Source organism: Monopterus albus, unplaced genomic scaffold, assembly GCF_001952655.1.
Source record: "Monopterus albus unplaced genomic scaffold, M_albus_1.0 scaffold125.1, whole genome shotgun sequence".
NCBI lineage: Eukaryota > Metazoa > Chordata > Actinopteri > Synbranchiformes > Synbranchidae > Monopterus > Monopterus albus.
The window spans coordinates 676,018-689,555 of NW_018128005.1; the positions used below are offsets into that span (position 1 = coordinate 676,018).

The 13,538-nt window shown below is 41.7% G+C and overlaps 2 protein-coding genes across 3 annotated transcripts in view; one reads left to right on the forward strand and one right to left on the reverse strand.

Annotated features, from left to right (window-relative positions):
• LOC109967086 (partitioning defective 3 homolog) overlaps positions 1-13,538 on the reverse strand; it is a 207,316-nt gene that overhangs the window by 180,064 nt on the left and 13,714 nt on the right. The window lies entirely within an intron of this gene.
• LOC109967087 (suppressor protein SRP40-like) lies at positions 779-1,992 on the forward strand. 2 transcript variants are annotated; one of them, XM_020612439.1, is made up of 2 exons: positions 779-1,032; positions 1,163-1,992. In XM_020612439.1, exons 1-2 carry the CDS (start codon positions 865-867, stop codon positions 1,466-1,468), a joined length of 474 nt encoding a protein of 157 aa, XP_020468095.1. In that variant the 5' UTR covers positions 779-864; the 3' UTR covers positions 1,469-1,992. The 2 variants fall into 2 exon arrangements, with proteins under 2 accessions (XP_020468095.1, XP_020468094.1); XM_020612438.1 differs by having other exon boundaries at positions 1,151-1,990.

Below are 13,538 nucleotides of genomic sequence, written 5' to 3' on the forward strand. Positions count from 1 at the left end.
TGATTTTAGCATATGGCTGCAATATAACAAAGAGGGAAAAATTTAAGGGGGGGTCTGAATACTTTCCGTACCCACTGTAGATCTCGCCAGTGCAACAGAGCTGGAAGCAGGTCCCGGCTACCCCGCTGCCTGCAGGAAAGACCAGCACTACATTACAGAGAGGCCAGGTACTCGCTGCTCAGCAAGGCCAGGTAGAAATCCATAAACAGCTATAAATGACAGAAGTTTCATTCTGTTCCATCTTTTGCAATTTTTAAAAAAAAAAAAATCATCCAGTCAGATGCCACTGGATGCTACTGATATTTGAAAGCCAAAACTATCCCACAGAGATCATTTCATTTTACCTCTAAATGCAAGTCAACCTCAAGTGTGGTCTGTGAAAAGCTGTGAGCTGCCGTTAGCTTTTGCTTGGCCAAGTAAGCCACGTTTGTTTTCAGAGTGCGCAATTCTTCCCACATTTACAGTAATCGCTGTGAGGGCTGCTGAACGCGATGTATGAAAGCTTTGCTGAATGCTGCAGCCTGCAACCTCACCAGTAGATATCACTGGATCTCACACACTGCATCTTAATTAATACAACAAGCTCATTAATGTCATTTCTAGGATTCTGCTTTATACGAGGTTCATCTCAGAGACAAAGAGAACAAACAAGTTGTCCAAAAGCCAAAGGTCCCTGCTAAACAGTGATCCCAGAACTCAACAGGCATTTTTCAAATCAAAGCACCAATGGTTGCCTAGCTCAATAAACAGACTTGACTTTATTGTGGCAACACTTGATTCCAAACACACTGACATGTGATTCAGCCCCAAACTTACTTCCACCTGCCATCAGAGGTACAGCAGAGAGCCGTACACAGCAACACCATGTCTCTGGAAGATTACGACTCAGGGTTCGAGTCTGATGAAAGTGATGACGAGCCTGAGAGTGACAGGAGTGATGCTGAGGTGACTTACCAGGAGCTTGTCCAGCTGTACAACCAGCTCATGTGCTTTGACCACATCTACGCCAACAACATAATGATAGACATGGAGGTAGGAAAGCTAATGATCAGTTCAAATGATCAACTATTATTTCAGTTAAATTGATTATGACTTGGTCTATGTTTTTAAAAATGGCAAAGGTTAACAGAGACTAAATTATATCTTAAAGTATTTTCAACAGCACCTGGTTGACGAGGCTGAATCAAGCTCCGACTCTGACAGTGATGATGATTGGTCGACTGCCTTCCACAATATAGTTATCGCCAGTATTTTGGAAACCGTGTTCCATTCAAGTTCCTCCACGTCATCTTCCGGGGATGACTCTAACACCGATGACTGCGGTGTGAGCTGCGCTCAGGATTCTGTCCTGCTACATGAGGAGGCGACCTCCTCGTCCTGCTCCACTTCTTCCACAGATGATGCAGATGAACAGACAACCAACACAGACAGCGGGAACAGTTTACAGGGTGACGTTGCCGGGGAGTGATCGTGAGCAACTATCCAATAAACAACTGAATCAGGCAGTGCAGGCTGAATGACGGTTGGCTCAGTCTGAACACATCTTTCCACTCTCTGCCATCATGTTGACTCCAATCACATGAAAACATCACCTTTTCCTTCTTTGTGCCATAAAGTAATGGAGCAGCAAATCAAAATTTCTTGTGCAACTCTTAATTTGAAAGTTCTGCATGACACAGTTTTGTACACTCCAGAAGTCACTTTAAGGCAATGAGATGGTGGAAGCTGCTAAAAATACTGTGTGGCACTTACCTTGTGTTGGGTTAATAACACACAACCCAATACAGTCTGTGCTAACACATACTTTACCCTGCAACACTCATGATCATCGGACTAAGAACATACAACAGGCTTACTGTCAATGTGAAGTGTGTGAAACCTGGTACAGCATTAAATGTAATTTGCAATCATGACAGTGTAAGACTTGCCGAGGTAATCTCACCTCAACAACTGAAGACCCACAATCGCTCTTTTTGTACGGCTCAGTGGAGGAATGCGGTTGTAATCGGCAGCTCAGGTGTGCCAGTAACAACATGAAGCAGGTTACAGTGGACAAAACAAATGCAGGTCTTTGAAGCAAACCCTCCTTGGAAAAATAAAGGTTAACTACCGTTTCCACAAACACTTAGACCACCTCTTATAGAGAGCCTATAGCTTTAAACCTTGAGAAAAATGTGTCAACATCCATGTGAGTCATTAGTCTGTCACAGAATATCTGACTTCTTCAAATATTGCTGCTTAACCTTATCTGGCAGACAAACATCTCTCAGCTCTGCTTATCAGCTGCAACAAATCCCCTTTCAGTCTCACCTGATGTTCAGATGTGTGCACAACCACGGCATATGACCTGCACTGCAGGGTTAAAGCCAGGTCGGGGTAAGAAACAAAAGGCCCTTTACTGAAGTATAATGACACCAGTGCTACATGATGTGTAAAACCACAGACAGACTTCAGTACAAAGAGACGTGCCAGTGTGAATTACAACCACCGTGGTAGTATGTTCATGTGTTGTTCATATGTCACGTTCAATGTGTGCAATCTCAAAAAAAGTGTTTCCAGGTGTCAGTTTCATGTTGATTTAAACCACTTTCAGAAAAAATCTAAACTTATAATTATGAGTTCACAAGTTATGCACTGAAGGTGGAAGTCAGATTCTAATTCATAGCATGTTTTATCACATTCAAGCTAGATATTCCTCACATTTCTCTCTTTGGCATGTCAGTTTGTGTGTGCTCCACAAACCTCAGGTGCAAAGCAAAGAAAAGCTGTATACAAGTATAAGACCATTTAGCTGGCTGCTGTCTTCTAAAGAAGCTGAAATCAATAGAAATGACTATACTTGTGACATTTTTTGTTAGCGACAACCTTTTGACTGTCTCTCTCAAATATTGTACCCCTTTAATAGATTAGGTACCTGGCTAAATATCTGAGCTATCTACAACAACAGAACACTGAATTGGCTTACAAGGCTGTACAAGTTAATAAAAGTAGTAATTTGGTGATAAATCCTGCTGCTCCCTACAGAAAACAATGGGCCTGACTCACTGCTGCTGTTTTTGACTCCTCAATGTCACAACTCTTCTATTTCAAGGGCCCTGTGAGATCCTAAATGAAATGACTTGTCCATTTGGGTGCATTGTGATCAAAATGTAAAAACTCTTTTGCTAGAAATCACTGATACCTTTTAATTATTTGAATAAACATCATGTTACTGTTTCAAGGCCTCAAACGTAAACACACTGACCAACATGTGTAGCTCTCTTAAAGTTTAATCAGTGAACTGTAAATGTCTTTCAAGGAATATCACAACAGACTAATATTACAACATTCAGGTGCATGAGGCAAAAACTGAAACAGGGATTTGCATGTGTGCATCAGAGTTCACACAGTGTGATTGTGCAGCACTGTCTGTGTTGCCCAGTTTCAAGTACCAAACATTCTTCCCTCTGTCAAGCGCCACGTGGAATTCAAGGCTCTGGACTGCAGTTCCCATCTACTCCCATCAAAATCAACAACAGCCCCATCCAGCTGTGCTGTGCAGAGGTGAGAGGCTTCTATCAAGGTGACAAGCCACAAAACCTAAGCCAGAAAGGAGAGAGGAGGCTGCCAAAGGTCAGACTGCATCCAAGTGTCAGCACCGTACTGGTTCTTCGTCTGTCTCCATCCTGAATCAACTGTTTCACTAGCACAGATCTTGATAACAAATCATAAAATAAAGCTCTAGGCTTTGTGGTTTTTACCTGTTTGCACTGAAACATGTTCAGACTTTCAGCCAGATTTCTTACTTTCACACATGTAAAGGTTCGTGTTATCTCTGCAGGCCACCACATAACACCACAGTCCACAGTCAGTGTAGAAACTACAGACGATATTTCCAGAAAAGTAAAACAAAAAAAAAGTAGAAATTGCAAATTAACTACACTATAGTCCCTGTAATTAATTACACATACGATAAATATATAAACTGGGTGGATGTGCTGCAAACAGTTCTTTCAAAATCCAGTTCTGACCCATTCATTTGTATTTAAAACCATTTTAGATGATACTACTTTAAACATAGGCTACACATATACAAAACATCTTTACAAATCCAGAGTTATGACTTTCTTTCTTCCTCCAGTCCCTCTGTAACATGTATTCCCATGCATTACATACAACTTGCACCACTGCAGCCATTAAAACCACCACACCAAGATCAGTGCTCGAGTCCCTTCCTCCCTATTGCTCAGTCTGTGTTTTAGCCGTGCGTCCATTCAACTCTACTGCTTTTGCAGCTGTTGACTCACAGAAACTGAAACAAAGAGGAAAATGAAAACTGAGACAGAAACCAGAGAGAAACACTGGCAACAGCAAGCACCTCGATGGCACCGAGCCAGTCACACAGAACAATGTTGCCATTCATACACAACCTCATATCTGATCAAGCCGGGCAACCACTTCACACTTTAACGTACAAGGTTGTAAAAATAGGCTAAATTACACCGCCTGCGAGCAGACACTGAAACTAAGGCAGGTACGGTTTATCAGCAGGCTCAATTCAGCAGCTTTTACGTGCACCAAACAAGAGCACTTTTATTTAAGCTTAAGCTAAATCCCCATCCGGCATTCAGCGGTGGAAACAGGGAACTCGTCATCATATATTACTGATTCACACAGTGAATAATAAAACAATCACATAGCAGGCTCCAGTCTTTAAATTCCACCTCCTGTGCAATGAGGCCTGAGGCAGCCTGAGAGGAAGGAAGGGTGGAGAGGATGGATGGAGGCTGGGATGTAAGGAAGACTGCATGGATCACAGGAGAAAGAAAGAAAGAAGAAAGAGAAGGTGAATTCATGAGCCTCCAAAGAGACAGAGTCATCCTGTCGTTCCACAAAGACCACCTTTCTTCTTCCATCTTAAACTATAAACTGGATTCTGTCACAGTGAGTTAGGGTTTATGGAGCCCCACATTGGCTGCAGGTGGGGTTCTAACTTCGTTTTCTGCTATATGAGTATTTTTAAAAGACTATACAAATGTATTTGCAGGTGGTTGCCTCGCTTCTGTACCAGAGACATATTCCTTGTGTGTGTGTGTGTGTGTGTGTGTGTGTAACATACTTGACCAATAAAAGTGATTAAATTAAAACGTTGCTATGTGTTTCCTAACATTTCCAGACAGCCCCAAGTTGTCCATCTATTTCCATATGAACTGAAATGTTTTGCAGGTGCCTGCAAAAGCACAGTTAAATTTCATTCAGCATCTCATTCAGTAAGTGGCCTAGACTATATTTCATACAAGTGTCACACACAAACACAGCCTCATACTCGTACCTGCTATAGCAATAAGCAGCTTAGCAGAGAAAGCAGAAGGGAAGCATTTCAGATGAACAGCTGAACACATTGTCTTCCATGACCTTCACGTAGGTTGCACGTTAACCAGCTGATGCTAAAAATTAATGAAATCAGAGAGGATGCTGGGAGCTTGTGTTGTGAGAGAGAGATAAGAGGACCCAAGTCTAAACATCTACACGTTTAACTAGTAACATGTTGTTTCTGTTTTGTGCTTTGACACAGTGTTTTAAAATCTAAATGCCCTGCCAATAACACTTCACTGCACTAAAACTGAAATATGTCTGTAGTGACACAGGCAGGAAAACAACCTCAGTAACGACATGAACGGAGATGTAGACGTGCCACTTTCCAAAACTGACTCTGTGACTAGAAAGTCTGATTTAGTTTCCAAGTAACTTCTACTGATCAGACCCCAATGGCCAGGCCTACCCAGAAGGGAAGGATCTTTCAAAAGCAGCAGCCTGTGGTTGTTTTTCAAAGTAAAAGCATGTGATTAGAAAAGTTCCTATGCTGAAATGTTTATGCTATGTTTGGCACTTCCGCTGGATAGAACAGCAACAACTATCTAATCATGTAATGTTCACAAATGATCGCCTTCTTATCAGAGCAAGTTGTCATTTTCATTCCACTAAGCTTACCGAGACAGAGAGGGGCCCAAATGCATCGCTCCAAACCACCTCTGACACAGTTTCACAGTGTGAAGTGCTCTTTGGCTGCAGCTAAAACCAGAACAGGGTCATTTGAACAGACATCACGGTGCTTGTTTTAATCTTTTTGGTGAGAGGGTTTACTGCATCAGGACAACTCAGACAGAAAGACAAGGTGCTTATCAGACAACCGTGTTAAATTGTTTCCTGTCAAACACTCTACATGCTGTGGATGTTGTCCCTGCCCGTCTTATTTTTCAACTCAATCATTAGGAATTACAGTAACTGAAACAAATATTTGGGAAATTTCTGCATAAAGTAAGCCGACAGGAAGCTGTGGGCATTACAGAGACTGAACTGGACTTTTTAGAAATCCAGACATGAATTGATTTAAGAGGACAGTTTTGTGCTTTTGGACATCAGTAACTGATTGCTACATGCAAAGAAATTCCTTTGTCAGAACACGAAATACACAGAAAATGCTATCAATGCTACTGAAAGCCATCCCTTTTACTAAAGTAAAAACAAAAAGGATCAACCTTGCTTGAACTAAGAAAATATTTTGAGAGATCCCACTTTGCTATGTAAAGGATCTCCCTGTCGACCAGAGAAAACCAGAATTTAAGAAATTAGTGCTCCTTTTTACGGTCATAAAGACACGCCAGACTGGCGTCTACGGTTACACCAGCTGCCAGCCTGACTACGACTGCCTCCGGCCCCAACTACCCTTAATCCTTAAACAATCAGGAAATTGAGTCAAAGTGGAAAAAAGATGGCTTTTCAAAAAGGTAAAGCTGAAAATGAAGCCTGGCAACAGTCCACGGGTGCCTGAGCTGATAGATCACAAACTAATGTAGTGGAGCAAAAGCTTCTCAGTTGAAAGGCAGAGAAAGAACTTCAACAGACGATTAGCCAGGTAAGAGTTTAGTGCTGCCACCGATCATTCAGCACAGTTTAGAGCAGACCTTGATGTCGTTTCCCAGTATGACAAGGAAACATGCCCTGGCACGATGAGAGAGGAAAGAGAAGAACAGGATCATTTTAAAACACAGATAAGAATAAAGTTAAAAGGTTCTCTCTCCTGAGATTACCGATGGACACATCCAAGAAAGATATACCAGTACTCCTGTAAAAAAAAAAACCCTAGAGCAGCATCAAGAGAGACAGGAAGGCAGAGATAGAATCAGAGGCAACTGGCTCAGGTGCACTGGAAACCAGTCTTCTGAAGCTCATCTGGGACATTTGATCCTGACTCTGAGCTATCACACACACACACACACACACACACACCAAGTGAAAGCTGCCTTCAGCACAGAGCACGTGAAAATCCACCGATTCTGCGAAGGAGGAATTAGTCCTCATCCAACCATTTTATTCATTGTTTTAAATCTATATTGACAGCACAATCGGGCAGCTTGTGACAGCAGGTGTCCTTAGAGAAACCAGAACAGAGATGGGTTGGACGTCTATGACAAACCAACACAAAAAGCCTGGATTTGATACAGTCCTGCAACCCAGCTTGTGACATTTCTAGTGAGCATGAAATCATAATGCAACTGGTGAATACATTATAGAAGGTTACAGTCATATGCATACATAACAAAATGTGGAAAACTTGAGAGGGTCTGAAAACTTTCCGTACCTGACTGTATAAATATACTGTAGCATGCATGACTTGTTTTAACCCATCAGTCGCAGAGCTCTGCAGCATCATGATGAGCATGGTGTCGTCTTCACATCTCAGTTGTACCTTAAACTACACACTCGCTGACCCTCCTCTCCTGCAGCAGCTAACCCAGTATGCTACATGCACACAAGAAGCTTTGTTTGTATAGAGTGGGGCGAGTGCAGTTATAGGTGTGTGTTTGTTCATGTGACATTTTTATGTAAACCTGTGTGTAACCGCACTCTGCTTCCTAATAGAGACCTGAGACACACATTGCGACCTAATAACCCTATCAGATTCCCATTGACACTCTGCTTCCTGATAGAGAGCTGAGACACACATTGCAACCTAATAACCCTATCAGATTCCCATTGCCGCTGGTTACAGATACTCTGGTCCAGAAACGAGACACTGTATATTGTGAAGTGCATGAGAAATTCTGTTGATACTTGAGCTCTAGTAGCAGTAAACCAACAGCATTTTACAGCATGTTCCAACAGTTGTATCAGGCAGTGAATAATGTTTTTCAAGTAGTATAAATGGTTATAAATCAGAAGCAGCCTTGGCTTAGTCTAAATGTCCTAGTGAAGGAACATTTTGGATACAATTAAACACTAAGAACCAATGTGAATTACATTCCTTCAGGCAGAGCAGCAGCTTGTCAAGGTTCATGTGACTCAACCAGCTGGAAGATTCTGTGGCAGGATTTAGAAGCAGGTTTAAGATTGTAACTGTAGAATTAGAAATATACTGTGATTAACATGTTAGCTATTAGATTAGGGCTCCAACTGACAATTACTTTCATTACTGTCAGTAAAAAGTAAGAAAATTGTTTAAAAAATAAATAAATAAATAAATATGTGGGTTTGTCGTTTCCTAGACTCCATGGTGAGGTCCTCACATGTTGGTATTTGAGTGTCAAAGCAGTACCGTTTTGCTTGATTGCTAAATTTCCACAAACAAACTGGTGCAAAGCTGTGAAAGCGATAGCATGCGAATGTCAGATGTCAAGGGCTGGTAAAGCAGAAACAAGGGTGGTGGACAGGTGCAGGAGAATCCACGGGCAACTGGCTCAGATCACATGAACAACCCGCTGAGCCTGAACAAAGCGAAGCCATCAGGCTCATAGCATCGACAGCTGAAAGGCCACCGCCTTCGCGTTAAAGGATTCTGGTACCATGATTCAAGCACAAGTTCATTTCTTGGCCTTTTATAATTCCATAGGCCTTTCACCTCTTTGTGACTGCTGTCAATGAATTGTTTGCTAAAATAACATAAAAATAATTCAGCTGCTGTAGCACACCTCTGAGTTACTAGATGGGTGGAGATTAAACTACAGGACAAAAATTCCTGGACAGTTAGCAAAGAGTTGCAAAAACCCTCACTGGAATTTTCTTTCCAATGCAATAAGCCTCATGTACAAACTCAAACAGGGGCAAGAAAAGCACCAGGATGTGTAGATTTTCTTTGACTGCAGTGAGGACTATATCATATTACACAAGACTGCCACTGGAGGCACAGTGATTGACTATCAGGAGACAATCTTGTTGTTTTTGGAATGTGACAGGAGGATATCCTCTCTGTCAGAGGTGGAATATTCAAGACGAGGCATTCGCCTGCTTTGAAGAACTGGTTCAACCAAAGCAACTTCCTTCTCCTTTTCACAACAGCATGTTATATGTACTATATCACTAAAACTAAGGGGAAACCTGACTGAGTGCTATCAGACATACTGTGTTACAGAGTATATTCTTCATACCCTCAGTACTCAGTAATGTCCCTGGTGTTTTTCAACAAGTCCAAACTAAAAAGGCATGTACCACTGACATTATAATTCCCTGATAATGAAGCTGACGATAAACCTTCACCTACACAAAGTATTTAGACTAATCAAATGGCAGAGCTGCCTTTGGTTGCAGTAAACTTTAGATTCTTAACAAAAAAAGTGCAAAAAGTGTTAGCGCTGTGCAGGCAGCGGTCAACATTAATAACACAAAATAAATACTAATAAAAATGACATAATGAAGGCACAAATCCTAGAGTGGGCAGAGGACAAAAGAGGGAAAACCATCCCTTTCTCTGAGCTTTACCACCAGGTTTTTGCCAAAAACAAGAGTTATTATTAGTCACTCAAGCTGGGCTTTTAATTTGCCAATACTTCAATTTATTTGTACTTTATTTAGCAGAGGAAACCTACTACTTAATGACATTTTGGAAGTTATAGATCAGTAATGATCAATAATCAATAATGAAATAATGATCCATTGCAACCTAAAAGCAAAGTTTGCTAACCTGTTCTTATTTGAATCTGTGTCACCTAAACTACAACCCAGGTTTTTATGGATGGGAGCCACTAACCATGCAGCACAGAGGACCTCCAACCTACACTGCACTGATAGAAGCTCAGCCAAGAAGAGCACTGGTCCTCTCAAGCTGTGACACATCCCGGCTGTCTCTCTGGATGGCGCGCGCGCACACACACACACACACACACACACACACACCACAGACAGAGACAAACTGACATCATCGCTAGGAGTTCCCACCTCAGCCAATCAGAGGATGAAATGGTGAGTGTGAGGAGGGAACAGTCGTCCCCGGTAATCCTGGGGGGAGTGTGTCAGGGGAGATGGACAGACGATGAAGCACAGCTTATGTGTCCTTTAGCTGGTTGTTAAGGGCCGATTACACACAGAGGTTCACAAAGAGTCAGCCAGATATGTGATGAGAAAGAGATGGCAAAGGAAGAAGGGAGCAACATATGAACAGTGAGGAACATAAAGATGAAAGAAAAGAGGGACACATCTGTGAAAAAGAATAAAGTGAAAGAAAAACAGAACCTTTACTGTGACAACATGTGGCAATGCTAACCGTGGTGGTAAAAATGACAGAGTTGTTGATGGAATCACACTTTTGCTGGGGGAGCACAGACAAATACTAAGGCAAGTGTTCCCTCCTAAAATCCAGCAATAAATAAGATTACACTGAAGCAAAACCAGTTGTATGATTACGACTAGCCTTTGCCAGTTTGCATGTCAGCATTATTTTTTTATAGCTGGCCTTGCGTAATTGGGTCAGACACAGAAGCCGTCACTCAAAGAGAGTCCAGATGTGCATCATATCGGAACACAAGCTTTTGCTAAAATGGAAAATATTTTAGGACACTTTTCCTGGTGACATCACCCCGGTTATTAAATGAAAGGCTGGTGCATTAACGCTACTAACCAAAATATTAATTTGAGCTTTTGTGTTGTCTGATTTTACAAGTTCTTGTTGTTGCAGCAGTACTCACCAACAATTCCTTATGAGGCAACTCTTGCCACTGTAATAATGAGATGTTACCAAATACGCAGGAATGTTATTCTATTTCCTTGCATTTTATTACATTTTTCACCATACCCAGCAATTACTGGGGGTTGCAACATGATGTGTGTTACACAGACTGATGTGAACTTGGCAGAACCTGCATAATGTCACATTGAATCAGCAGAAAGCTTCGCTAAAAAAAACACTGAGAGCCAGCAGTTGCACCACACTGAATCAGCAGAAAGCTTTGCTAAAAAAACACTGAGAGCCAGCAGTTGCACCATTCAGCACAAATGAATACAAATATGAATACAGAACCAGTATACACTTCTATACTAAGAAAGCTGCTGTCATTGTGCTTTCTATCAGGTCCAAACATGTTGCAACTGAGGCCACACAGCCCTCGGCTAGTCTTCCTCCATCCCCTGTGAAAAGATGACTTTCAAGAGGTGAGTCACATCAAAATCAGTGGCTTCTCCTAAATCCCAAATGTCACCAGTTTCTGAATAAGAATGACTTATGCCCGTACCACTGCTGATCTACTTACGAAGCCCAGTGTTATCTGAGGGATTGGGAGATGCTGTACAAGAGGATTTGTGGGGGTAGAAGTAGTAGGAACAGTTGGTCAATGGGCAGACAGTAGTGCTGGGGATTATTTTGTAAAACATGGACTGGCTGCCCTGTGCCTGCCAGCATCATGTGACAGCTCCACAGCGCAGACGAATAACTGCCAACAACCTCGGACGTATCAGATTACAGCTCAGCAAATGGAAAAGGCAAAAATAAGGAGGCTTATTTGCAGTGAGCTGAGTTATGTCCTATTATACATAACTGCAAGAGCAGAGAGAGGCAGAAGAGGCCTACCAAAATAAAAGCTCTACACCACTGGGAAAGCTGAAGTGCCAGAGGAAATCTGCTGTGGGGGAGCAGCAGTTACAAAATCTGACTTTTTGACCCTGGAATATCACCAGTTTAGCCCAAAACTAAATCAGTGTTTGTCTAAAAAAAGCAAATATGTCAAAATACTGGGTGAGTCTGCCTCCTTTCTATCTCAGGAATCTATGGTTAAAGAAAAGCCTGCAATGTAAATGCCCTTTATCTGGAGAATGGGTGCTTTAATAATTACATATTAGTGGTCAATTGTTCTTTTTTAATGTTGAAGTCATACTCATTTAATGGGTGGACATTTCTGCTTTAACTGTATTATTTTCTCTGTGAGCTAAGTGTAAACCTTGTTGGATTATAAGGTTCTTTTTATTTTTTCAAATGTATGTTGCCAAGATAACGACAAAAGTGGATCCAGGTAAATTTAACAATAACAATAATAATAATAATAATAATAAGCTGGCTTGTCATCGATGTATACGGGTGTTGCCAGCGATGAGCTAAGCTGTGACTGCTAGAGATTAACAGTCAATGAAAATGATAAAACCACAGCAAAGATAAAAGAGGACAAGAAGAAGAAAGAGAAGTTGACGTTACACTACTTTAGTGAGTCTTCTTTTCATAGGCTGGTTGCATTTGCCATATGTGTCTGCAGCAGCTACTCTGGCTACAGTCTGCAGCTGCAGATTCCAGCCCTTCAATGTGAAGGACCACAGGATCAGGCCAAGGTCAGGATTAACAAAGCTGCATTTTGGGGCTTTGTTAATCAGCTGCAACAAATTCTACGATGCGTTCAGTCAGTGTATCACACGTGCACAGTATGAATTTTATTTAAATGACCATAAGCAGATATTCTTAGCACCCTATGTCATTAAAACAGATTTATCTAAACTGAAGTATTAACTTAGATAAGCACACTTCACCTACTCAATACAATCCAGTCACGTACAGTATATGTCCAATATGGGTTCACACACACTGGTCGAACTGTAGGCTAGACGGCTGGAGCACTCGAATGTCTGCTCAGGTCAGGTTCGGACAGAAACGTGCAGCCTGATCCATGCTTTTAATACAATGTAGTCTAAGGTTTTGAGTTAATCTACGTGTTCATCTGCAGTAAAGTTCAAATGCAACTTTGACCAAACAGAAGCATTTCAGAGGTGTTAAAACGTAGCAGGTAAACATGCTAAATCGTTTTCTTTACAGCCCAAAGTCGTCCTGCAGCATCACTCACTCGAGGTTGTACTATTAACTGACACTGCTGACTATTGAGTTTGGCTGCTTCATAATCCACCAAATGCCAGTGGCTAATGTACCTACGCTAACTGACAGAGAATGGTGAATGTTTCAGACTTTAAGATGTTTGGATTTGCTTGGGACAATTCTAATTACTTTATGCATAATCAAAGTAACACACAAGGATCTATAGATCCTAGAAGCCACAGAATGCCAAGGTGTCAGTGGTTTGAGCAGGACTACAACATGAAGGCGTGGTGCGTGGACCCATGAGTTAACATCTATGGGGACTGTAGAGGCCTGTACAGACAGAAAAGGGGACAGACAGGCCCAGACAGGCCAAACACACAATACAGTACAGTCACTGAAAGCTGACAGACACTGTTGCATAATTTTGGATGCACTTGAAAGAGAGAGACCTCTGACAGCTAGGCTGAATAACTCCCTTTCAAAATTTATTGAAAGG